The sequence below is a fragment of the Lipotes vexillifer genome, unplaced genomic scaffold, assembly GCF_000442215.2.
Source record: "Lipotes vexillifer unplaced genomic scaffold, Lipotes_vexillifer_v1.1 scaffold237, whole genome shotgun sequence".
NCBI lineage: Eukaryota > Metazoa > Chordata > Mammalia > Artiodactyla > Lipotidae > Lipotes > Lipotes vexillifer.
In genome coordinates this window covers 1,769,014-1,796,716 of record NW_006794332.1, presented here as the reverse complement: position 1 = coordinate 1,796,716, position 27,703 = coordinate 1,769,014, and the positions used below count along the sequence as shown (strand labels likewise).

The window sequence follows — 27,703 nt, the reverse complement described above, 5'->3', positions numbered from 1 at the left end:
ATCACAGGGCACTTTTCACTGTTAACACTTTGCCGAGAAGTTGATCAACCTTATGCTAGTAAAAAAAAAAGAAAAAAAAAAGTCTCAAGAACACAAAATGCCAATTTAGTTAAAAGTTGGAGCCAGTGCTCTATTTTCAGTAATAGTGGATCCTGGACAGGTGAGACCAAATCCAGACTTCCTGAAGTAACAGCAGCCCCCAATTAAAATGATGGCAGAGGCTCTCAGCACCTGCTAAGATCGCACCTATAAAGACCACGCAGAGCTCGTTAATTTTAAATTTAAGACTCACCGAGCTCCTAATTTAGTTTTCTCCTTGGAGAAATGCTCTCTGGATGCCAGAAGAGGATCAGCACCTTCTAGTTTGAAACTCTGTCTTGCATAGGATGATACTTGTTTATGGGATTCTGATTTCAATTTGAGTTATTTTTGACAGCGCTGCATGTAGCGTCAACATACAGGGTCACTGTGAAGAACGTCTTAATTTCATTTTCTTTTATGTGTTAATTCTGTAATTGCTTACCAACCACATAGCTCAGTAGAGTGAGGGGCGTGAGGTACTTGCTGGGGGCGCTGGCAGGAAAGGGCGTTTTGTGAGCAATTTTAGGCATTGATGGGTATACACGGAGCATTGCATTCGCTCAGGTTATTTAAGACTGCAGTTACAAAGTAATTAGGGCAACTAAAGCATTGAGGGTTTTAGATCTATGACAACTGCACAAACATAAATGGGATATTGTGAGGTTAAGAAATGTTTGCATGATTATGTGAAATCTTTTGCTTCTGAAATACATCAGTGTATCAAAAGAAGTTTCTGGCTGGGTTTGCAGCCCAGGTGATGCTCCTTGGTTATTTTGTGCTTTGGGATAATGGTACTTAAACCTTTCCTCAGTTACCTCCCACCAATTATTCTTAGAGGCAGGCTGGGATGAGGGGGGCTGGCAGGGAGATGGCTTGAAAAAGTGCTAGCCAAGAGAAAAAATGAAATTATGTTCAACCAGTGAGAGAGAGGTGGGGCTGAGAGGTATTGCAACATAACTTCAGGCCCAGTTCCACTACCTGCCCTGCATAACTTACACTGTCTGAGTACTGGTTTCGCCACCTGTGAGCTGATGATGAGGATAACCACAGCACCACTCATAATGATACACAGCGGGTATAGTCAGCAAAGCGTTGTCATCCACGGGGCGCTGCATCTACCATGCAGCGTGGTGTTTCCCTCATCCCACCCTTACACCTTAGTCTCCATGGAGTCTTCGTGAGAGAGCGCCTTGACGCACCCTCGCCTACCTGACTTGGCTCTGGGGAGCTAGGGGCCAGGCACAAGACAACAGGTAAAAGATGGTGAGGGATCAGCCTCCCGGCAGGCAGAACAACATGGCAGGTGATCCTTTCCAGAGTTAGCAGGAGGCGGCGCTGACTCTACATGGAAAATGGAAACAGTGAAATGCTTAGTAGTTTTTTTTTAAAAAGTGTCTGCCACCCAGCACCATGTGAGAACTGCTGCTCCAGGACAGGACTCTTTTAGGTTGTTTTTAATTAAACGAAAGCATTCCTTCCAGACCTGGTGTACCTTTGCCCACGGATAGTGTGTTGAATCACTTTGCATGTTGCTGCTCTAGAACATTCTAGGACGAGGGAAAGCAACTGCTTCCCAGATAATTTGCCTTGGTTCTAAAATATGCTGGTTTGCAGAGGAAAACAACGGTCGTTTGTGTCATTTCTTCCAGAACATAATTGCCGAACATGAAATTCGTAATATCTCCTGTGCTGCCCAAGACCCAGAAGACCTCTCAACATTCGCTTATATCACAAAAGATTTGAAGTCCAATCACCACTACTGTCACGTGTTTACTGCCTTCGATGTGGTGAGTAGCTACCCTCTTTGGACAAACTAAATATTTCCCTGAATATACCTGGATTTTATTGAAAGCCCAGCTTGCAGTTTAGATGCTTGGCTTCTTTACCAAGTTTTAAGGTATACCTGGTGTAAGGTATTTTGCAGACTCAGCTTTTCTGAGTTTTTTCTGTATTTTCATTCATTCATTAAATTTAGAACTCCACTTCTATCCAGTATCTGAACTGTCATTGCTCAGTTACTAACCTCACTTTTCATATCAGACGAGTTCCTTTCTTTCTCTGGTACCAAAATATCGTAAATGTCTTCCAGCCTTTCTGTTCCTTTGCTATGTCTGTTGGTTTTTTTGGTAGCCATTTCTAAGTAGTAGGGCATGATAGTCTAGGTTTGTTTGGAGGAAAAGTAAATTCAGTGCCTCATACAATATTTGTGGTTTTCTATATTGAATAGTCGTTAAATTAGACATTTATAAATAATAGGTGGGAACGGCAAGGTTTGGTCCATTTGAATATGGCCCGTATTCAGAAGTTAGTCTTGTAATGACGTCCTTATGGTGTTACACTACCTATAGTCCTATATGTCATTAAGTCCAAAAACTAGCCCATATATTACAAACTTGGAAAATGGAAGCAATTCTAGAAAATAACAAGTATTCCTTCTTGTACCTTCAAGATGGTACAAATTGCTCGAGGATAACTCTATTGTAGTACATTGGGCATTCTAAGTTTGAAGCAGACAGAACAGACAGCTACAACCATGAAATAATTTGTAATCAGAAGAATTCTAAAATGTCACTTTAATTTGACAATTCTGCTCTGCTCAAGTTTTGAAATACACATGTTTAAAGAATTACACAGAAATTGCAATATAATATATTCTTGAGAGGCCAGCCCACAGTTCAATGTCATGGGTAAGACTACTTGAAGCAATCATTTTTAGTTCTGACAAACTCCCATGGACCAGGGACCACAGTAACCCAGAATTTACCCCATCCTAAGGGATGTTAGACTGATGCCCAGAACATTGTATCAGGCTGCATGTGGCCCATCCCTTTCAAGTTTTGAAGATTGAAAACAGGAAAGAATGCTATGTGCCTTTAATTTTTTTTTTTTCTATTTTGAGAAGCATGAGGAGAATAATATACAGGTGGTCTGTGTTAACAGTAAGGACTGCAAAGCCAAGCCCTCAGAGGCTGCTCTAGATATCTCTGGATGCGTTTGTTTGCATGGGATCAACAGTGTTGATTAAAGCCATGTCAGCATTAGGTTTCTGGTGCCTTAGACATAACTTGCCATTCTTGTGAAATGAAATTGTTTCTTTTTTTAGCATTTTTTAAAAATATTTATTTATTTGGTTGCACCAGGTCTTAGTTGTGGCAGGTGGGCTCCTTAGTTGCGGCATGCAGGCTTCTTAGTTGCAGCTTGCATGTGGGATCTAGTTCCCTGATCAGGGATCAAACTCGGACCCCCTGCATCGGGAGCTCGGAGTCCCAACCACTGCACCACCAGGGAAGTCCCGCAATTGTTTCTTAAAACAGCGAAATTCCATTCTGTCCACATACATTTTGGTTTGCATGATACGCCCTTCTCTGGGATTTGCCTTGGTGTCATAGAAAGAACAGGATGCTCAGAGTTCACATCCCAACTCACTGCCTGCTCCCTGGTCTTAGATGAGTTGCAGGACTTTTCTGAGTCCTGATTTCCTTTGTCTATAAAACAGGCACAGGGATTGTACCTTACAGGTTTTCTTTGGGATTGAAATGAAGGAACGTATGTAGAGCATTTATTAAATAATGCGTGTTCAGTGTTTGCTTCCCCCGCGCCACCTCTTCTCTCTCCTTGCCAACTGACCTCACAGTTCACAGCCTGGACTTTTTCTGCTAAAAGACATAAGATAGATTTTCTAGAAGTGTACTTATGGTCCGAAGTTTTCCCACTGCCCTTGTGAAAGAATTGAAAAAAATAGAAGAAAAAATAAATAAAATAGAAACAATAGAAAGAAAGCATAGGCTCTGTAGGCCTTCTATTGGTATATTGCATCTATATAGTGTTTTCATTGAATGTCAACATTAGTATTCCAGTATTGTCAGGATGAATTCCACCGTTCCCTCGGGTATTGCAGCAATTCTTTCTAAATTGGTTTTAGAGTAATATATAATTTGCCTTCATAAGGGTATCGAAAACATTGTTCTCTGTTGAAGCTAAAAATGATGCCCATGGGCCATCTGGCCTCTTGAGTTTTTTAAGCGTGTGTATATGTGACGCCAGAATACAGACGTGAAACGTGGGGAAAAAATAGTCAACTGTTTAGTTTTAAGATCAACATGATGTTCCTGATACATTTGGAAAACGAGTGGAGAATTGCTTCACCTTTTGTTTTTTCATCCAGATGTTTGATTTAATGTAGACATTCACTAGGTTAGGAGTCTGGTTTCAGCTCCAGAAGATTTTCATCTTACATCACAAATCCACCATTTTAATCCTCTCTAGGTGAACAGTTTGTCTAACTTCAAAAATAGTAACAAAGGCCACCAGCCTTGACGTGGGCCTTCGAGCAATTTTGAGATGCACCAAGCTTTGCTTGCACTAAAAAAAAAACCTCTTTGAGCATGGATTTTGTATCTTTATGTAGGGCAGTTCAATATTCAGTCCAGTCTCGAAGCCTTAAAATTCTTTTGGTATGAACCAGTCCCCCAGGCTGCCCAAATGGCAAAAGAAAAGAAAAGAATACCTTAAATATACATTTAGTCTTTCAGCTGATGTGTATGAGTACATGTACATTTTTAATTGCAGTTATTGCTACTTTGACCTTGTAGATGTTTTATGGGTCACAAGTTTTTATGAATATTTCTTATCGCCAAGAAAACCCAGTGATGTCTAGGAGGCTTCCAGTTTACGAAGAGTTGGATTTGAAATTCAGAGCATTTTTCCCATAGAAATCCTGTGGTCTTGGAAGGGAGGCTCAAGGCCCCCTACAAATATGAGCATGTGAATTTAACGTAGTTCCTTGACTCTGGGACCTTGCGGAGCCCTTGATAGGCTCAGACACCGGGAGGGGGTGGAGCGAACCTGGTTTCCCAAGTTCATTTGGCCGTGGTAGCCTCTTTTGGGGAGAGCTTCTCACGGAGGTGCTGTTCTGCAGAACACACCTCAGGAAACGTTATGCTTTATCTTCTCTAAGCTTGTTTCCATGACTTAGAATCTAGGCTAAATTCAGCTTGCGATATTTTCAGTTTTTAATGACAGGTAGATGAAAATTTTAAAAGACTAGAGCAGAAAGGGAATTAGGGTTCCCAAGAAAGGCCAGTATGTACCTACCGGCGCACTCCAGACCTACTCTGCATTCTAGACTCACTGTGGTGGCAGCTGATTTCTAGTCACCTCCCCAGTGGGACACATCTCATCCACTACAGAACAAGAGGCTGCCCAACCTCCACCTTCCAGGCAGTGAAAACTTGGGGGAAGAGAGTAGGACTGTGTAGGAAAAAAGAATGTGTTACAAGACCAGGAGTTGTAAGGCTTAAAACAACGGATTCAGCTTTTCTCTTCTCCACTCCTATCTCAAATGAATGAAGGGGAAATCCATGCTGCTGAGATGACAAGAGGGAGAATGCGTGTTTCAGCGGCCACCAGATCCCAAGGCTGCAGTGATCATCCTTAAAAGGCCACCATAGGAAAGAGAGAGATATAACCAAGGTCATTTGGCAACTATCATCTATGTATTATTCACTCAGTCTAGATTTCTAGGACATAGAATGGAGATAGGTAGATTAGAAAGATTTTGATGCATTCTCTGTGGGACTGTCAGGTTTATTTTAAAAATCTGGGAGGGACCTCATTGACTAGTTCTAAAATACGGAAGGTTTATTTTGTTTAAATAGCATTAAAAGCCATGACTGCCGCTAAACCCTGGCTAATTCTCACTTCTCTATAAAGAACATGTTTGCAGTCTTTGATATTTTTAACCATGCTCATTTTTCTCTTACTTGCACCTCCCAAATTCTGTCATCTTCAGTGTGTACGGCTTAGACTGGTTGTGGAATGTGTAGAGAATGTCAAAGTCTTGATGCCGGTGGGCGGTGCGTTGGGGAGACGAGGCTCCCTCTTTCCTGTGCCTTCTTGGCTGAATGTGGGCCATGAAAGGATCTAAGCTGGAGAAACAGAGATGACAAAATGCAGGAAACCATGGTCAGCCAGGGGCACAGCATTTTATAGTCCTTTTCCATCACTAGGGACCAGCAAACCTAAGCGCAGGGGAAGGACACCAGAGTCGACCACTCTGTCGTCATCAGTCTCATGAAAGTGAGATTCCGGAGCCCTTTAATTTTCTCCAGTTTTATTGAGATAAAATTGACATCTAACACTGTATTCATTTTAGATGTACAGCATAAGGATTTGATACATGTATGTGCTGCAAAATGATCAGCACAATAAGTTAACATCCATCACCTCACACAGTTACACATTTTGTGTGTGTGTGTGTGTGTGTGTGTGAGATAAGAACTTTAAGATCTACTCTGTCAGCAACTTTCAAATGTACAATACAGGCATACCTGAAAGATACTGCAGGTTCTGTTCCAGACTACTGCAATGAATCAAATATCACAATAAAGCAAGTCACATGAATGTTTTGGTTTCCCAGTGCATATAAAAATTATGTGTACACTGTACTGTAGCCTGTTATGTGTGCAATACCATCATGTCTAAAAAAATGTACATGCCTTAATTTAAAGATGCTTTATTGCTAAAAAAGTACTAACCATCATCTGAGGCTTCAGCAAGGCATAATCTTTTTGTAATGGTAGCATCAAAGGTCTGATCACAGTTGACCATAAGGAATATAATCATAATGAAAAAGTTTGAAATCTTGCCAGAATTACCAAAGTGGGACACAGAAACACAAAATGAGTAAATGCTGTCAGAAAAATGGAGCCAGTAGACTTGCTCAATGCAGGGGTGCCACAAGCCTTCAATTTTTTAAAATAGCAATATCTTCAAAGTGCAATAAAACAAGGTATGCCTGTACGGTACTGTTAACTATAGTCACCATTGCTGTACATTGCATCCCTGGGACTTATTTGTCTTATAACTGAAAGTTTGTGCCTTTTGACCACTTTCACCCATTTCTCCCTTTCTTAAACTCGGAGATTCTTTTCGTGGGGTAGCGTGGGATTCCGAACGGAAAGTACTTATGGCTTATGTTGCAGAGATTGTCCCACAGAGTGGGAATTTACAAGTGCAAAAGAACTTCCGTTATCGTTGATGTTAGTTGACCTCTGACAACGAAATTAATACTGTATGTGGAACTAGGTGGTCTCTTTCATTCTGTTTCTCATTTCTCCACCTGAAAATGGCCCTCAACCTGTTGGACTATGATACTATGAAAATAAATGGCAATGTAAGAAAATGCTAAAGTGCATAGAGCCCTTAAGATGGGACTGTAACACTCCCTGGCTAGTCTCCCACTTACAAAGCAGCAACCTACACTTAAGTAGAAGCCTTTCCGTGGCCCCTTGCAGCAGCTGAAACTCCTCAAGTCAGTGGCAGGAGTGACTGAATAAAAATGGCACTTCACTGGTGGTCCAGTGGTTAAGACTCTGAGCTCCCAATTCAGGGAGCCTGGGTTCGATCCCTGGTCTGGGAACTAGATCCTGCATGCTGCAACTAAGACCCAGTGCAGCCAAATAAATAAAAATTTTAAAAAAAGAAAAAAACCACGGCAGCACTCCCAGTCCTATGGCCGTTATATACCACCTCCTCCCCCGCCCAAAAAAAAAATAGATTAACACTGCTGGGTTACATTTATGCATACCTCCTCTCCGTTGGCATAAATCGTTGAGAATTAACTAAGCCATAAAGCCAAAGGTGGGTGAATATTAAGAGAATAATAGTCACTCTTTTTTCCTCTCATCCCTATTTTTTTGAGGGTTGAGGGGGATGGATGTTATCAGAGCTTTTAAATCAATCCCATTTTCTATGAAGTTAGAAAGAAAGTAGTCATTCTGATTTTTTTTCACAGGTGGTTTTGCAGCATTCGTACATGTATTCGTTATAGCCCCCTCCCAAAGAACTGAAAATCAGATGTCATGTCTAGGGGTGACGACTTTAGAATCAGCCTGGTTTTGAATCCCAGGTCAGCACTTCTTAGTTTCATAGTTCGGGCAAGAACTCCTGTAATCCTCAGTTTCCTCATCTGTAAAATAGAGATAACAGCAGTACCCGCTGCCGAGGGTTACTGTCAGGATTCAGTGAGATGACACACATCCGTGTTCAGCACATGTTCAGTCAGTCTTAGCTTCTAAGGGCGGGAGAGCAGCACCAGCAGTTACGAGGCTGGTTCTGTTCTTTCCCGTCAGACCTGCGTGAGGATTTATGTCCCAGTTTTCGGTTTACAACGTACATTTGCTGCGGCGGTATCCCACACCTGAGAGGAAAAGTCCAAGTCTGCATAAAATACATTTCTACATTTATTGAGTGCCTGCCGTGAGTCAGGCACACCGCACTGCTCTCCAGGATGTCCGCGTTCAGAGGGAGAATCAGGGACATAACGAATGGTTGCAGTAAAATCCTGTCCGTGCTCTCCTGCAGTTTTGCTGTGGCCCCAGCAGGATGAGGGCTCCCAGAGGAGAGGGACACAGGCGCTGGAAGGTGAACGTTGAGTTTGTATGAACATGTGGGCATCTTGGAGGCCTGACAATTCATTAATGCACTTTGGAAAGATGAGGTGAGGCATTAGACAGTCATCTGCCATAAGCAGAGAAAAAGTCATTTTTATCAACTGCCTTGTCCATTTGAGAAAGATTTTCAACAAGCGTTAAAATTTGGTAGGTAAGAAGCGTCTTGAATGTGATAAATGCCCCTTTGGAGGCATCACAAGTTGGTGAAGGGTTTACTGTAGCTTCCACTAGGAGCTTTTACTTTTGAGGAGTGGCGAGGAGTTGAAATCCAGCAAATCTCTCTTCTGCACACCCTTTCCCCAAGTCCCTGCCAAGTAACAGGACAAAGACGGATCGTGTTCCCCTTCTGCCCTGGCAGGCCAGCCCCTCCAGCATGGGTGTAAGAGGTCTGCTGTCCAGCCACCGTAGGCTGTGGTTCCATGTGGACAGGCGACCACCGGGCGTGAGTACGTGATTGCTACAGAGAACCTGTAACTTTATAAGAAAGCCTTTCTTGGTCTTTCACTGAGCTGATGACACTCATGTACTTGGGGTGAGGCATGACGTGAAACCTTAGCAGATGCAGTGGAATGCTCTGCCACCTTTAAAAATCTGGTTTTTGAAGACCATTTAATGGCATGCAAAAACCATTCATGATTTAATGTTGCGTGAAAAAGTGACTCATGAAACTGCGCGTAAATATCATTCTAATTTTGTTTTTAAATTCACATAAATATTCATATAGCTTATAAAAGTATTTGTGCATATATACAAATGTAAAAGGAAAAGAAACCAAAATGTAGCAGTGGCTATATCCCAGCAGTAGAATTTTGCAGGTGATTTTTAATTTTCCTCTTTATGTATTTTCAAAATTTTCTACATGTACCCCTGTTAATATTTAGAGAGAAATATTAATTTCATTATTCTTTTAGTTAGCTGGAATTAGCCCTAAAGAAACTATCTGCGTTTTATCCAGTTGCTGTGTCAGCCCTGGGCTAGATAGGCATCTTAGCAGAATGCCTAATATTTATTTCTAAATGCTGAAGACCTGTGATTGGGCAGTATTTGTTTCTATAAATATAATCTATCAAGACTTAATCACTGACTTGTACTTGAGAGAACTAAGTAGGTAGAGCTAAGGAATGTCAATGAATTCTGTGAATATGGCCAGGATATTCTGTTATTTTTGCCTCAAGACGTGGGTGAAGCAAGTTGTAGATGAAACCTACCCTGGCTTTTAAAAAACAAGATGTACAAGCAAAATACAGCCGGAGGAGAAATGTGGCTTCTTTCTGGAGGCCCCACCATAGACCCGTATTGAAAACGCTTTCCTTTATCTTTAAGCCCAAAGGGCGTGCCCTGCACTGGTTCAACATTTGTTCAGCCAGGATCTACCTGTGGAGAGAAAATAGAAGGGGAGAATCCGCAGTGGCCATCCACAGGCACCCGTATCTTACCCTTGAGGTGCAAGTCGTCTTATCTTAGGGACCTACCGGGCAGCGTCCTTTTTTCAGTTCCTCCAACATTTATTGAGCACCTGATATGTCCTAAGCCCTAGAGACGCAGTCAAATGAGAGGAGAGCCCTCACGGAGCTCAGCCGGCTGGGGCATTTGGACCTATAAAGAGAAAATCCTAATAAATTCTTTACAGTCAGTGGAGCTGTGCCCATCTGAGGAGGGGCACCTGGCACAGCCTGGGGTGTCAGGGAAGGGGATTCAGAGCAGGCTCCTGGAAGATGTAATGCCCCAGGTGAATCTTCAAGGTTGAGCAGTAACTCACCAGGCAAAGGGAGAGGTGGGGAACGGGCGTATCGTTAAGAATAAAAGCCATTTAATAATAGACAAAATACTTGGCCATTTCGAATAGTTTTGGGGTGAGTGTTGCTGTGAGGACCTCCCCTGTGGTGAAAGCCAGCCCCGTGGTCACTGCACTTCTGTGCACTGGCTGGTGGATTGTTGAGACCTGCAGTCCAGCCTTTGGGGAATGTGCTGCTATTTAACATGGCATCAGCTATACATACATCTCTAAACTGAAGCCATTGTTGGTTGGGTAAAAGACAGACAACAGCGTCTAATCAGAGAACCCTGGAGCTCCCAGGTGGAGAGGGACCTAAAGGTCACCAGGACCAGACCGCCTCGCAGTGTCATCTCCTCAGTGGCAGTGATAGGTACAGAGGCAGGCAGCCCAGGGAAGACTTAGCCCATGCAGGTGATCCAGGCGTGGTCTTTACTCACTGACACTGGTGTAGTAGACCTCTGAGGCTCCTCTTAACACCCCAGGCTCCTTTGCACAGATACAGCCCTTTTTTCCTTGAATGTCTGTTTGCACCCTCTTCAGGTGCGGATAGCCTCTGCTGACCTCAGGAATTGCTTCTGCTGGCCCCCAGGAGCCAAAGGATATTCAGGTCCTGTAGCTTCCTGAGATTATGGAATACAATTATTTGTTCCTCCAATTTTAGTCACTAAAATGTGGTGTTTTTTTGTTTTTTTTTAATGCTAATGGAAAGTGCCTGCAGACAGATCAGACTCGTCCACTTGTAGACAGCAGCCTCCCAGCCTAAGCCAGCAGGGCCTCTCTCCCTGTGGTGTCCCCTCTCTCCTCAGCACACTTCCTTTTTTGTCACTTTAACCAGATGATGTGAGACTCGTGTCTGATGTACCTTGTCAGCCATTTTTTCAGTAATGGGTTAAACAAAATAGTTGTCGAATAAATGTTTAAGTGAACAAACAACAACCATTTATACTATGCCTCCTTCCATAAAGGACTTAAGGCAGCCTACGTGAATAGGTATGTTAAATCTGAAACTGTAGATACACATGGATCTGAAGTAGGGAAAATACACACTAAAAAGAAGATCAAGACCCAGGGGAAACTTTTAACATCAACATGCAGACCACAGAATTCTACATTGTTACTAGAACTGAGCCACAGATTTGGCTCTGAGCTTCCTGAAGGTCAAGGCAAGTAGGAAAACACAGTCATTACATGCTCGATATTTCTTGGGTGAGGATACCCCATCCTCTCAGAAGACAAAACTTCAATGAGAGTGATTCTGAAAGAACTTTTTTTTTACTTGAAGCATAGTTGATTTACAGTGTTTCCGGTGTACAGCAAAGTGATTCAGTTATATATATATATATATACACATATATATATACACACATATATATTCTTTTTCATATTCTTTTCCATTATAGGTTATTACAAGATACTGAATATAGCTCCCTGTGCTATACAGTAGGTCCTTGTAGTTTATCTATTTTATATATAGTAGCGTGTATCTGTTAATCCCAAATTACTAACTTATCCCTCCTTCCCCCTTTGGTAACCATAATTTTGCTTTCTATGTCTGTGAGTCTATCTCTGTTTTGTAAATAAGTTCATTTGTATCATTTTTTTTAGATTCCACATATAAGTGGTATCATATGATATTTGTCTTTCTCTGACTGCACTTAGTATGATAATTTCCAGGTCCATCCATGTTGCTGCAAATGGCATTATTTCATTCTTTTTTAGGGCTGAGTTATATTCCATTGTATATATGTACCACATCTTTAACCATTCATCTCTCAGTGGACATTTAGGTTGCTTCCATGTCTTGGCTATTGTAATAGCGCTGCTATGAACATTGGGGTGCATGTAACTTTTCAAATAAGAGTTCTCGTCTTTTCCGGGTATATGCTCAGGAGTGGGATTGCTGGATCATATGGTAACTATATTTTTAGTTTTTGTAAGGAAGCTCCATACTGTTCTCCATAGTGGCTGCACCAATTTACATTCCCACCAACAGTGTAGAAGGGTTCCTTTTTCTCCACACCCTCTCCAGCATTTATTATTTGTAGACTTTTTAATGATGGCCATTCTGACCGGTGTGAGGTGATAGATACCTCATTGCAGTTTTGATTTCTATTTCTCTAATAATTAGTGATGTTGAACATCTTTTCATGTGCCTGTTGGCCATCTGTATGTCTTCTTTGGAGAAATGTCTGTTTAGGTCTTCTGCCCATTTTTTGATTGGGTTGTTTGTGGGTTTTTGATACTGAGCTGTATGAGCTGTTTGTATATTTTGGAATTAATCCCTTGTCAGTCGCACTGTTTGCAAATATTTTCTCCCATTCCGTAGGTTGTCTTTTAGTTTTGTTTATGGTTTCCTGTGCTGTGCAAAAGCTTTTAAGTTTAATTAGTCCCATTTGTTATTTTTGCTTTTGTTTCCATTACTCTAGGAGATGGACCCAAAAAAAATATTGCTACGATTTATGTCAAAGAGTGTTCTGCCCGTGTCTTCCTCTAGGAGTTTTATAGTATCTAGGAGTTTATAGTATACTGGTCTTACATTTAGGTCTTTAACCCATTTTGAGTTTATTTGTGTATATGGTGTTAGAGAATGTTCCAATTTCATTCTTTTTTATGTAGCTGTCCAGTTTTCCCAGCACCACTTATTTAAAAAAGACTGTCCTTTCTCCATTGTATATTCTTGCCTCTTGTAGATTAATTGAAAAGTGTGGGGGTTTATTTCTGGACTCTCTATTCTGTTCCATTGATCTATGTGTCTGTTTTGTGCCAGTACCATACTCTTTTGATTACTGTAGCTTGTCATATAGTCTGAAGTCAGGGAACCTGATTCCTCTAGCTCCGTTCTTCTTTCTTTTTTTTTTTTTTTTGGTATTGGCTATTTGGGGTGTTTGGTGTTTCCGTAGAAATTTAAATTTTTTTTTCCAGTTCTGTGAAAAATGCCATTGGTAATTTGATAGGGATTGCATTGAATCTGTAGATTGCTTTGGGAGGTACGGTCATTTTAACAATATTGATTCTTCCAATCTAAGAACATGGTATATCTTTCAGTCTGTTTGCGTCATCTTCAGTTTCTTTCATCAGCATCTTATAGCTTTCGGAGTACAGGTGTTTTGCCTCCTTAGGTAGGTTTATTCCTAGGTTTGTTTTTTTGGGGGGTTTTTTGGGGTTTTTTTGATGCGATGGTGAAAGAACTTTTTGCCCTGGGTCTCCAGGATAGGATATCGTGTGATGGTGTCTTCACCAACATTCACATGCTGAATCTCCAAAACACAAGATGATTCCTCAGAGGGTCCTTCAGTGAAAGTGGAGGCAGAACACCAACAGACTCATGAAAGCAATGAGGCAGGACAGCCCAGTGGCACAAAACACTGTCTTATCTAAAGTCAGATCTGGGTTTGAATCCTGGCTCTGCCTCTGACTAGCTGTGTGAACTTGGCCAAGTTAATCAATCTCACTAATCATGAGTTTCTCACACATAAAATGGGGATGATAATTCCTCCTCTACAAGGTGGTTGTGAGGGTTAGATAATCCACGTCAGGCCCTTAGCTGGTCTCTGGGGTGTAGTTAACAATGTCATGGGGTAGTTGCTGCTACCACTGCTTCATCATCTGTATGAGAGGAAGTAGAATGTGGTTCAAGTTGACAGGTGGTCCGGATTTGGTGCAGGGATCAAACCTAGTATGGCTACAAGACTGGACTGACTGCAGGTCCATAAGCTAATGCCCACATAGAACATTTTCCGCTGGGTTTGATAGAAATTGGACAGAAGAGTCAACTCTTTGCTCTGGACTTGGAGTAGAGGCATTGGGTTTCCAGGTTAAAGGAAGAACTGAGTATTCTAAAATTCAGCTGAGCAGATGCTAGAATTGACATCCAATACAAAAACTGACCAAATGGATGGCCAGCCCCGCTAGTACATGGGGATGAGCCATGGAAACACCAGAAAACAGGGCCTGGATTTTGCCTGGAAAACAGTTCCCAACCCTCTCTGCCAAAGAAGGAAAAGGCAGGTGATGGATAAAGAACAAGATTATTTTGAGCTAGAAGATTTTCTCTTATTTTTAATGCTCAAAATGCAAAAGCTTATTATCTTTTATGATTGTAAAATTATTCATCATTTGAATAAAGTACAAAACATAGAAAGAAGTATAAAGAAGAGAAAATTTGTCCACGATCTTAACACTTAGTGATAACCACTAGTAACGTTTTGATATATACTGTTTTCTATGCACATAGACAGATACCATCTATGTACGTAGACATAATTTTTACTGAGTCTTTTAACCAGTTTTTTAAATACCTCCATTTTCATTTTAAATGGCTGCCTAGTATCTAACTGTGTAGATCTATGTAGTATACTTAATCAGTTCCCTATTGGGGGAAATTTTTAAACTACGATGAATATTCTTGCAAATATGCCATTGAACCCTTGAGCCCAAAAGATTTTCAAATCAGGAGTTTCCAACACAGAAAAATCCTAGTGATGAGCCAATTAATATAAATTAATTATCTGGGTGCCCAGAGTTTTCCCTAGGGGACAGATTGCCTAAAGCCTATGCTTTGGTATTATTCTAATACCAAAATGATGAGTGTGCCGGGTACAGCCTCGGTGACTAGGATGCAGGAGAACAATGGGGTACAGCTCTTTGTCTCATCATGAGCCCCCTCTCCCTGACATCATTCAGGGAGCACTTCCTGGACATCTGTTAGAAGCCAGGCACCAGGGACTCAGCCCCTGACACGAGGAAGTAGCTCAGTAAATATCCGTGGTGATTAATGTTCAACTGCCAGTCCTGACTGCCTTAAGAAGCTCACAGTAAAAACAGGCTGGCCTACAGATCAATCTAGTTTGCATAGAAAAACAAGTTTGCATCCCTGGATTACATTTAGAATCTACCCTTAAAATATGATGGTCCTGCAAATACCTCTGATGTAGCAATTCTTAATCCACAGATCAAAATCCCAGGGGGAGAAGGGAAGGGCTTTGGAGATTGTAATGTGCCCCCATTGAAGTGGGATTCCCTGCCTCCACCCTGAAGAGCCTCCATTGGAGAGGGAGTGTTGCCTTTCCTCCCTCACATCACCCCTCATCATGGGAGGGGCAGGGCCACCAGCTGAGAATCCCTTTGCTAAGGGTTCACGTCAAATCATAACACCCTCTGCCTGGAGACTGGTCCAGGCATGAGACCCTCACTGCAGCCAAGATGCATCCACCACCCAGGAGCTACTGTATTTAATGTTTTTAAGTTTGGGTTTTTGTTTTTTTTTTTTAGCACTTTGCAGAAGTCTTCTATTTTTTTTTTTTTATTGAAGTATAGTTGATTTACAATGTTGTGTTTCTGGTGTACAGCAAAGCGATTGTTATACATATTTTTTTCATTATAGTTTATTACAAGATATTCAGTATAGTTCCCTGTGCTATACAGTAGGTCCTTGTTGTTTATCTGTTTTATATATAGTAGTGTGTATCTGTTAATCCCAAATTCCTAATTTATCCCTCCCCCTCCTTCCCCTTTTGGTGACCATAAGTTTGTTTTCTTTGTGAGTCTGTTTCTGTTTTGTAAATAAGTTCATTTGTATCATTTTGTATTCCACATATAAGTGATATCATATGGTATTTGTCTTTCTCTGACTTCACATAGTATGATAAGCTCTGGGTCCATCCATGTTGCTGCAAATGGAATTATTTCATTCTTTTTTATGGCTGAGTAGTATTCCATTATATATATAAACACCACATTTTCTTTATCCTTTCATCTACTGATGGACATTTAGGTTGCTTCCATGTCTTGGCCATTGTAAATAGTGCTGCTATGAACATTGGGGTTCATGTATCTTTTCAAATTAGTTTTCTCCAGATATATGCCCAGCAGTGAGATTGCTGGATCACATAGTAACTCTGTTTTTAGTTTTTTAAGGAACCTCCATACTGTTTTCCATAGTGGCTGCACCAATTTACATTCTCACCAACGGTGTAGGAGGGTTCCCTTTTCCCCACACCCTCTGCAGCATTTATTCTTTGTAGACTTTTAATGATAGCAATTCTGACCAGTTTGAGGTGGTAACCTCACAGTAGTTTTGATTTGCATTTCTCTAATAATTAGTGATGTTGAGCATCTTTTCACTTGCCTACTGGCCATCTGTATGTATTCTTTAGAGAAATGTCTATTTAGGTCTGCCGAAGTCTTTTATTTTTTTCATCATTTTTTTTAATAGATCTTTATTGGAGTATAATTGCTTCTCAATACTGGGCTAGTTTCTGTTGTATACCAAAGTGAATCAGCCATATGCGTACATATGCCCCCATATCCCCTCCCTCTTGAACCTCCCTCCCATCCTCCCTATCCCACCCCTCTAGGTCATCGCAAAGCACCGAGCTGATCTCCCTGTACTATGCTACTGCTTCCTACTAGCTAACTATTTTACATTCGGTAGTGTATATATGTCAATGCTACTCTCACTTCACCACAGCTTCCCCCTCCCACCCCATGTCCTCAAGTTCATTCTCTATGTCTACATCTTTATTCCTGCCCTACAACTAGGTTCATCAGTACCTTTTTTTTTTTTTAAGGTTGCATATATATGCGTTAGCATACGATATTTGCTTTTCTCTTTCTGACTTACTTCACTCTATATGACAGACTTTAGGTCCATCCACCTCACTACAAATAACTCAGTTTCATTTCTCTTTATGGCTGAGTGATATTCCATTGTATATATGTGCCACATCTTTATCCATTCATCTGTCGATGGACACTTAGGTTGGTTCTGTCCTGGCTATTGTAAATAGTGCTGTGATGAACATTGTGGTACATGACTCTTTTTGAATTATGGTTTTCTCAGGGTATATGCCCAGTAGTGGGATTGCTGGGTCATATGGTAGCTCTATTTTTAGTTTTGTAAGGAACCTCCATACTGTTTTCCATAGTGGTTGTATCAATTTACATTCCCACCAATGTAATGCAGGAGGGTTCCCTTTTCACCACACCCTTTCCAGCATTTATTGTTTCTAGATTTTTTTTGATAATGGCCATTCTGACCGGCATGAGGTGATACCTCATTATAGTTTTGATTTGCATTTCTCTAATAATTAGTCACGTTGAGTCTTTTTATCTTAAGTATAATTCTAAGGTACAGTGATCAAGAAGAGCACAGCCTCTCAGAACACCTGGATTCACATCCCAGCTCAGCCAAGTGCTGGCCTTATGAACAAGTTATTTAACCTTCCTGAGCTTGATTCTCTCACATGCAAAAGGATGATAATGGCCCCACAGCTGTTTAATATGATAACTCCCACAGGGTTTCTGTTAGGATTAAATGAGATAGTTCATGTGCAACATGGCAAACAGTAAATAATAAATGTTGGCTGGTATTGTCATTAGGGTAAATGTTATTATGAATGATTCTCACAATAATCCACCTGCATGTGTTGTTATCCCCATTTTAAAACAAACAAAAAATAACTGAGGGGGCTTCCCTGGTGGCACAGTGGTTGAGAGTCCGCCTGCCGATGCAGGGGACATGGGTTCGTGCCCCAGTCTGGGAAGACCCCACATGCCGTGGAGCGGCTGGGCCCGTGAGCCATGGCCGCCGAGCCTGCGCGTCCGGAGCCTGCGCTCCACAACGGGAGAGGCCACAACAGTGAGAGGCCCGCATACCACAAAATAAATAAATAAATAAAATAACTGAGGCTCAGAGCATACTCTTCCCAGTAACTGCCCCCCACGCCAGCCCTGAGGACACATGCACACAGGCTTCCTTCTTTCATTAGTGGTCTGTGTAAGGTAGAAAATACTCAATGTCAATTGCCATAATAAGTGTGGTCCCAAAAAGAGACTCACACTGGAAAGGCCAAGGCAGGTATTTTCCAACAAGCTAGGAGGGGCAGAAGGAGCCAGGGTCAGAGACAACCAGGTTACAGCATTTGAGGGATGAGAGGTAGTGAACATAAAGCTAAATGAGTTTGGATTTATGCCCGAGCAAGGTAGTAACCAGAGATGAGAGTGTGGTCATGCCAACTTGAAAGGATGTTCCAGCTCTGTGGTTTGGGCTAGCATGTGAAGGGACTCCTTAGTGCTTACCTTGATGCTGTGACCAAAATGGGTCACAGGCATCAGCCACCTTCCCCGAGATCAGGGCTGGGAGTGGAGGCTCCGACCTCCTGTGACTATGTACTGTTGCTGCTGTTGTTTTTAATTTTATTGAAGTATAGTTGATTTTCAATGTTGTATTAATTTCTGCTGTACAGCAAAGTGATTCAGTTATACATATATATATTCTTTTTCATATTTTTTTCCATTATGGTTTATCACAGGATATTGAATATAGTTCCCTGTGCTATACAGTAGGACGTTGTTGTTTATCCATTCTCTATATAATAGTTTGCATCTGCTAAACCCAAACTCCCAATCCTTCCCTCCCCCACCCCCCTCCCCCCCTTGGCAACCAGAAGTCTGTTCTCTATGTCTGTGAGTCTATTTCTGTTTCACAGCTTCCACATATAAATGATATATGATATTTTTCTCTTTCTTACTTAGTATGATAATCTCTAGGTCCATACATATTGCTGCAAATGGCATTATTACATTCTTTTTTATGGCTGAGTAATATTCCATTGTGTTGATGTATATATACCACATCTTCTTTATCCATTCATCTGTCAATGGACATTTAGGTTGTTTCCATGTCTTGGCTATTGTGAATAGTGCTGCTGTGAACATAGGGGTGCATATATCTTTTCAAATTATAGTTTTATCTGGATATATGCCCAGGAGTGGGGTTGATGGATCATATCATGTGGCAACTCTATTTTTAGTGTTTTTTTAATTGAAGTATAATTGATTTACAATGTGTTAACTACTACTGTACAACAAAGTGATTCAGTAATACATATATACACACACACACACACACACACACACACACACACACACATTCTTTTTTTTATATTTTTTTCCCTTATGGTTTATCATAGGATATTTTTTAAATATTTATTTATTTATTTTGGCTGTGCCGGGTCTTAGTTGCAGCACACAGGACCTTTGTTGCAGCATGTGGGCTTCTTTTTTTTTTTTAATATTATTTATTTATTTGGTTGCACCAGGTCTTAGTTGCAGTAGGCAGGCTCCTTAATTGTGGCATGTATGCGGGATCTCGTTCCCTGACCAGGGATCAAACCCGGGCCCCCTGCATTGAGAGCGTGGAGTCTTACCCACTGGACCACCAGGGAAGTCCCTATCATAAAATATTGAATATAGTTCTCTGTGCTGTACAGTAGGACCTTGTTGTTTATCCATTCTGTATATTAAAGTTTATATCTGCTAACTGTGACCTCCCATTCCATCCCTCCCCCAACCCCTTCCCCCTTGGCAACCACCAGTCTGTTCTCTGTGTCTGTGATTCTGTTTCATGGATAGGTTCATTTGTGTCATATTTTAGATTCCACATTTAAGTGATACCATATGGTATCTGTCTTTCTCTTTCTGACTTAACTTCACTTAGTATGATCTCTAGGTTCATCCATGTGTCTACAAATGGCATTATTTCATTCCTTTTTATGGCTGAGTAGTATTCCATTGTATATATGTACCACATCTTCTTTATCCATTCATCTGTCAGTGGACATTTAGGTTGTTTCCATGTCTTGGCTATTGTGAATAGTGCTGCTGTGAGCATTGGGGTGCATGTATCTTTTTGAATTATAGTTTTGTCCATATCTATGCCCAGGAGTGGGACTGCTGGATCATATGGTAGCTCTGTTTTTAGTTTCTTAAGGAACCTCCATAGTGGCTGTACCAATTTACATTCCCACCAACAGTGTAGGAGGGTTCCCTTTTCTCCACAACCTCTCCAGCATTCTTATTTGTGGACTTTTTAATGATGACCATTCTGACCTTTGTCAGGCGGTACCTCATTGTAGTTTTGATTTGCATTTCTTTAATAATTAGTGATTTTGAGCATCTTTTCATGTGCCTGTTGGCCACCTGTATGTTGTCTTTGGAGAAATGTCTATTTAGGTGTGCCGCCCACTTTTCAATTGAGTTGTTTTTTTGTTATTGAGTTGTATGAGAAGTTTGTATATTTTGGAAATTAAGCCCTTATTGGTCATATCATTTGCAAATATTTTCTCCCAGTCTGTAGGTTATCTTTTTGTTTTGTTTATGGTTTCCTTTGCTGTGCAAAACCTTATAAGTGTGATTGGGTCCCATTTGTTTATCTTTGCTTTTATTTCTATTGCCTTGGGAGACTGACCTAAGAAAACATTGGTACAATTTATGTCAGAGAATGTTTTGCCTGTGTTCTCTTCTAGGAGTATTACGGTGTCATGTCTTATATTTAAGTCTTTGTGTATAATGTGAGGGTGTGTTCTAATTTCATTGATTTGCATGCTGTTGTCCAACTTTCCCAACACTACTTGCTGAAGATACTATCTTTTCCCCATTGTATATTCTTGCCTCCTTGAAGATTAATTGGCCGTAAGTGTATGGGTTTGTTTCTGGGCTCTCTGTTCTGTTCATTGATCCATGTCTGTTTTTGTGCCAGTACCACACCGTTTTGATTACTGTAGCTTTGTAGTATTGCCTGAAGAGTTAGGAGGGTTATGCCTCCTGTTTTGGCAATTCTGGGTCTTTTATGGTTCCATATAAATTTTAGGATTATTTGTTCTATTTCTGTGAAAAATGTCATGGGTAATTTGATAAGGATCACATTAAATCTGTAGATTGCTTTGGGCAGTATGGCCATTTTAACAAGATTAATTCTTCCAATCCAAGAGCATGGGATGTCTTTCCATTTCTTTGAATCATTTTCAATTTCGTTTATTAATGTTTTGTAGTTCTCAGCATATAAGTCTTCCACCTCCTTGGTGAGGTTTATTCCTAAGTCTTTTTTTTGCGCGGTACGCGGGCCTCTCACTGTTGTGGCCTCTCCCGTTGTGGAGCACAGGCTCCGGACACGCAGGCTCAGCTGCCATGGCTCACGGGCCCAGCCGCTCCGCGGCACGTGGGATCTTCCCAGACCGGGGCATGAACCTGTGTCCCCTGCATCGGCAGTCAGACTCTCAACCACTGCGCCACCAGGGAAGCCCCCTAAGTCTTTTTTGATGCAACTTTAAGAGACTGTTTACATTCCCTTTCTGACATCTCACTGTTAGGGTAAAGGAATGCAACCGATTTCTGTATGTTAACCCTGTATCCTGCTACCTCGCTGAATTTGTACTACTACTGTTCTAGTAGTTTTTGTGTGGAATCTTTAGGGTTTGCTATATATAGTATCATGTCATCTGCATATAAGGACAATTTTACCTCTTCCCTACCAATTTGGATACCTTTTATTTCTTTTTCTTGTCTGATTGCTGTGGCTAGGACTTCCAATACTATGTTGAATAGAAGTGGTGAGAGTGGGCATCCTTGTTTCAGATTTTAGCAGGAAGGCATTCAGATTTTCACCACTGAGTATTATATTGGCCATGGGTTTGTCATAAATAGCTTTTATTATGTTGAGATATGTTCCCTCTATACCCACTTTTTTTTTGGTAAGAGTTTTTATCATGAATGGATGTTGAATTTTATCAAATGCTTTTTCTGCATCTATTGAGATGACCATGTGGTTTTTACCTTTTCTTTTGTTGATGTGGTATATCACATTGATTGATTTGTGTATGTTGAACTATCCTTGTGATCCTGGGATGAATCATACCTTGGTCATGGTGTATAATCTTTATGTTTTGTTGGATTCAGTTTGCTAATTGTGACCAGCTCGCAGGCTGATGGTTCCTCTTCCACCACCTGAATGAGGGTCCAGCCAGCTATCCTTAGCACTGCATGGTATTCCAGTTATCTATTGCTGCTTACTTAGCAAACCACCCCAAAACTTAGTGCTGTAAAATAACATCCACTTTATCACGTTTACAATTCTGAGAGTCAGGAATTTGGGCAGAGCACGGCAGTTCTGCTCTTCTGCTCCACAATATCTGGGGCCTCCACTAGGTAACTCAGGTGACTGCAGATGCTGGGACGGCTTGACTGGGGCCATCTGTCTGGGGCCTTGGTCCTCTGTGTGGCATCTCCTGGAGCTTGAGTGTCCAGTATCACTCCTTTGCTTCATATCTGGAGCCTGGGCTGGGGTGGCTGCAACTGCTGTTTCTCTCCAGGCAGCCTCTTCCCCTGGCCAGCTTGGACATACTCACAACATGGTGATCTCAGGGAGGTCAGACTTTTTATATGTGGCTGGTTTCCCTCAGAGGGAATGTTCCAGGAGGCCAAGGTGGAAGCTGAGAGACCTCTCACAGTGTAACCTCAGAAGTCCCAGCATGTCACTTCTGCACGTTCTGTTAGTTAAGAAAGTCAGTACAACCAGTCCAGATTCAAGGAGGTGGAGGAGCAGACTAGCCCTCTCAACAGGCCCCCTCACACCATGGCGTGAGGCAAGGGGAATGGTGATGGCTGCCACCTTGGAGACAAGCTACCCACACAGGAGGGTAAGAACAGAGACTTTTTTGTTTGAAGTATAGTTGATGTACAGTGCTTCAGGATTTCAGCAGTAATTCAGTTTCATATATGTGTGTGTGTGTGTGTGTGTATGTGTATGTATATGTATATTTGGTTCGAGTATAATGTTTAATGTAAGATACAGTGGATTGGCAGAGTTGATACGAAGTTAAGAGATTTACTTCTAGTCAGTAAGTTAACAACCTAGGCACCGGCATATATATATATATATATATATATATATAATACACACACACACACACACACACACACACACACACACACACACACACACACACACACACCACATTTTCTTCATTCATCTGTTGATGGACATTTAGGTTGCTTCCATGCTCCATGTCTTGGCTATTGTAAATAGTGCTGCTTTGAACATTGGGGTGCATGTATCTTTTTGAATTAGAGTTAAGAACACAGACTTTTGAGTCACAAATATTGGTTCATAGCACTGCTCCGTAACTTTCTAGCTCTGTGATGTCAGATAAATTACTTCACCTCTCTGAGCCTCAATTTCCTCATCTATAAAATAAGGATAATGATATTCTACTACAGGTGATTGTGGTTAAGACTTAAAGGAGATAAACCTAGTGCTTGGTACAATGCCTAATATCTGCGAAGTCCTCACTTAATGGTAGCCATACTACCTATAGTGATAACCAGTAGTGTTATTACTCCGGCTTGCCCTTTAGATATTCATTCATTCACTCAGCAAACAAGCCTCTGTTGTGATTGTGTGCCTACTGTGTGCTAGGCACAGTCTCTGGCCCTGGCCTCCCACAGTTGTGAAGACGATGATATGTTGTAAGCAGAAACTAAGTGGGCTTTCAGGCTTTCTGAGCAGCGTCCCTGGCTCTTCAGTGCCAGGCAGCATCTCTGGGGTCAGCAAGCCTGGCTCAAAGGAGGAAGCAAGGGCTTGTCACCTAAGCCTCGCTGACCAGATTACGGTAGCATTTTTGGCCCTTTCCTGTAGTGCCTTCTGCCCTCGCAGTAACTCTCCTCCCATTTTCAGTAGTGGGGACATTTCTAAGGAGAGGCTGGAGAAATGAACCCGCCTTCCCATTCACATGTGTGTCCTCAGGTCCCATCTGATGAGGATCTGTGCCCTCAAGGGCCCCGGTACTTTGGTAGCACAGGACTCTGCGTGCAAAGCCCCATCAGCAACCAGCTGCTCCTTGTGGGCTGTCACTGGCATCCAGAATTGCAGCCTCAAACACCGAGGTGACAGAAAGTGTAGGAAAGGTAACCATCTCCAACTCTTTACAGATCATAAAAAGAACTCTTAAAATGCAGCATTCTACATGAAACGAAAAGCAAGACATCAGGGAGAAAGAATGCAAGCCAAACTAAGGAAACGCTGCTTGGCAGGAAACCTCACAGTCTGGTCTGGTCTCTGTGTCTTATCTCAGCAATTTCCTAACACCAGGAACTTCTTTACAATGAAAGGAGGGCAGAGCTTCTAACCCAGAAGCTTCCAAAAACCTTTAGCCTTCCCATCAAAATCTTGTGAAAATCTCACCTGCTCAAATGAGCATCTTTAGCTTTCATTTGAAGACACTGGAACTTTAAGTAAATCTCACTTTCAGGAACTTGTTTCTAGGTTAACGATAATGGAATTCACACTCATTAAGCACCTTTGTTCCGGCATCAAAAAGCAACATGTCACAGAACCGCTGCATCTGCCATCTTTCCCTTAGTCCAGTTGCCCACAGAGCGTGAATATCTGCTACGTGTCCCTGACAGATAGACAGCCACTATCTCCACAGCACCTGTGGACAGGAGTCCGGACTTCATAGGGACAGCCAAAGCCCAAAGCCCCAGGCCCCCTTTCCAGGGGACCCATTGCACACCAGGCAATGGGCAACACTGGTGGTGCCGCAAGTGCCAGGCGTAGGCACTGAGGGTTCAGCCCTCCTGGTGCAGCCACGGCCGGAGCTGTCCGACAGCCCTCCACTGTCACTTGTCGGTGCATTACTAATTTTCTAGTCTGACGCATGCTTGGAGGCAAACTCGGGCCCCGAGCTCCTTGCGGGAAGTGCTCAGCTGGCTGTGCAAGGCTGGGTCTCCAGTAAGCACACGTCTGTCTTGAGGGGCCATGGCTTCTTAACAAGTAGCTCAAGAGGAGAAGACACATCCTCTGTCAGACCAGTTCTCACACTCAGAGGCGTTTCCCCTCGGGCTTGGGCCTAAACCCCGGCAGTCCGGCGTGGATGTGAAATCCGGTCCGTCTGGAGACCCGTGGGCCTCTTCCACACGAGCCCTGACAGCCATGCCGCGTCTCCCTCCATCTTCGTCAAGTGAGAACGGTCCTCAGCGGATCTCCCCAGAATCATGGGAATCAAGATGCTCTGTGTGCTTGACTGGGACGGAGGGAGCAGGGGTGTGCAACATCAGCAAAAGCAATTTCTGTGGTTTTGAGGGAAAACCACACAGCCTTTCTAGGGGCGCTCATGAGCGTGGAAATGGGACAGACCACACTGGCTCTCAGCTGGTGCAGTGGTTGAAAGCAAGCTCTCTGTGACCCACAGGCATCCAGCTCTTTGATGCGCTGTGACCTCAGGGTCTTGTCGAGACCCTGCTTCTGTGGGGTCAGACCATGTCCTGTTTTCTCAGTGAGAGCAGACAGGGTGGGACTGTGCTCAGAAGAGAAGGCAGAAATGAAGAGTACGAATCTGGAGACGAGAAGCTAGACGTCCTGAGGGGAGTGATTGAAGGTCCAAAGGAAAGAACTTCTCTCCCAGACACTGCTAGGCATGGCATTCGAGCCTGACAGGATCTCCTGTCTCTTGCTGATTCGATGATAAAATATGGAGTGGACCCACAGGGAGAGCAAACGCCTCAAGAAATAGATGGATAATTGGCTCTGTTTGCATGCTCGCTGTGAGTGTGAGACGCCACACCAGCATGACTAATGCCTCTCCCCTCTGCCTAAATTAGATTTTGATTGTGTCTCAGAGATGTTCACTGAATCACAGATGTTGGAGGTAAAAAGACCCCAACTTCTCAGGAACACCTCCTGTGGAGTGTGTGGGATCCTCCTCCCAGGCTGAGGGACCCCTTCCCTTCCGAGACCTGGGAGCAAAGCAGCCACCCCGGATGGAGCAGGCTCCGGGGTCCCGGTGCAGGCTCCTTAGGTGGCTGTAAGCAAGTGCATCGCGTCAGTAACTGATGCCTCGTACAGACCCTAAATTGGACCCAGTGTCCTGTTTGTCAGATTTCCCCTGGCTCTCTGCCACATCATGGGGAGCAGTTCAGGGTCCTTGCCGGTTCACCCCCTCGGTGTTCCGCAGCCACTCTGTTCTGATCTGGAAGATGGAAGATGCTGTCATAAATGCTTTCTCATTTCTCTTGCAGAATTTAGCCTACGAGATCATCCTAACGCTGGGACAGGCATTTGAAGTTGCTTACCAGCTCGCACTGCAAGCCAGGAAAGGGGGGCATTCCTCCACGCTTCCAGAAAGCTTTGAAAACAAGCCCTCCAAGCCCATCCCCAAGCCCCGAGTCAGCATTCGCAAGTCGGTGGTAAGTAGAAAAGACACAGATGTTCTGAAAACCTTGAACTGGAGGGGAGGGGTCCTCGGTGCCGTGGGGGCTGGCGAGAATCCAGGGCCTGCCCCTCTTGTCCTTCCCTCGGCCTCATCCTGGCATGTGTCTGTCCTCCTCTCAGCCCAGTTCCTGCAAAGTCTTGGGGACCATCTGCCTGAACTTGGAGGCTCCCAAGAAAATTCCACTTCTTTTGTCCCTTGCAGCAGCCTGTGAGGGGACTGGGCGCTGCTGACCCCCCGGGGGAGTCTTTCTTCAAGGTCCAGGCGATCTTGGGAACAAGGATCCCTGAGGCCCCGGCTGCCATCCCTCTAGGGGACAAGCCTCTCACAAGCCGCTGGGCAGCAGAGAGGGTGGCAGAGGCTCACGGGGAGGGCATCCCTGGTACCCAGCTAGAGGAGACTGGAGGTGCAGGCTGTACGCGGGCCTGACAAGGAGGCCTAGGCGCAGGCTTCCTTCAGAGCGGGGACTGTTCAGAAGGTACCGCCCCTCCTCCCCAGCATCTGCCTCCCTCCAGAAATTTCCCCCCTTCCCTCCCACACGCTGTGCACACATCCTGTCCTAACAGACTTTCATGACTTCAAAGCGACCTCCTCTGGTGGTAGCGATACCCAGAAGCTGGAAGTCTCCCGTCTGGTTTCTGCTGCCGTATGGCATCCTAGAAACTCTGGGACTCAGGGCAGCAGGCACCCTCAGAGGCATCGCTCAGCCCACGTATCCTTCCGCCTGTGACTCTCTTCCCCCCCCCCCCCCCCCACCCCCCCCCCGCCCCAGCCTCTCTCTGCCCGTCCGTCCCATGCCAGTCTTCTCTCAGTTCCTCAGATGCTTCCTGCTCTCTCTTTCCACAGGTACCCCACCTGGAAACTCTTCCCTCAATCTTCACCTGGACTCCTGTCCACCTCACCTTTCAGCTCTCAGCTCAAACACACTTCCTCAAGGAGGCCTTCCCTGGCCTCCTATTTGGTCCATTCTCCAAACCAACCCACACTTTTACAAGTTGCCAGCATAGTTCACCCTCCAACAAGGAGCAGGAACTGGAAGAGGATGTGAGGGGAGCACTTCTGGGTGCTGGTAAAGTTCTGTGTTCTTGATCTGGTGCAACACAGGAATGTTGCGGTTCTGAGAATCCATCAAGCCATACACTTATAGTATGTGCCCTCTTCTATATGTATACAATACCTCAACAAAAAGCTTTTAAAAATACCCAGGACATGGCTTCCCTGGTGGCGCAGTGGTTGAGAGTCCGCCTGCCGATGCAGGGAACACGGGGTCGTGCCCCGGTCCAGGAAGATCCCACATGCCGCGGAGCGGCTGGGCCCCTGCGCCATGGCCCCTGGGACCGCGCGTT

At 43.2% G+C, this 27,703-nt stretch overlaps 1 protein-coding gene across 11 annotated transcripts in view; it reads left to right on the top strand.

Moving 5' to 3' along the window:
• The window catches only part of ANKS1B (ankyrin repeat and sterile alpha motif domain containing 1B), an 895,734-nt gene that overhangs the window by 851,687 nt on the left and 16,344 nt on the right, over positions 1-27,703 (top strand). For all 11 annotated transcript variants that reach the window (XM_007467172.1, XM_007467174.1, XM_007467175.1 and 8 more), the window contains 2 exons: positions 1,731-1,868; positions 26,167-26,334. In XM_007467172.1, coding sequence (XP_007467234.1) covers positions 1,731-1,868; positions 26,167-26,334 — 306 coding nt within the window. The remainder of the gene's footprint in view (positions 1-1,730; positions 1,869-26,166; positions 26,335-27,703) is intronic.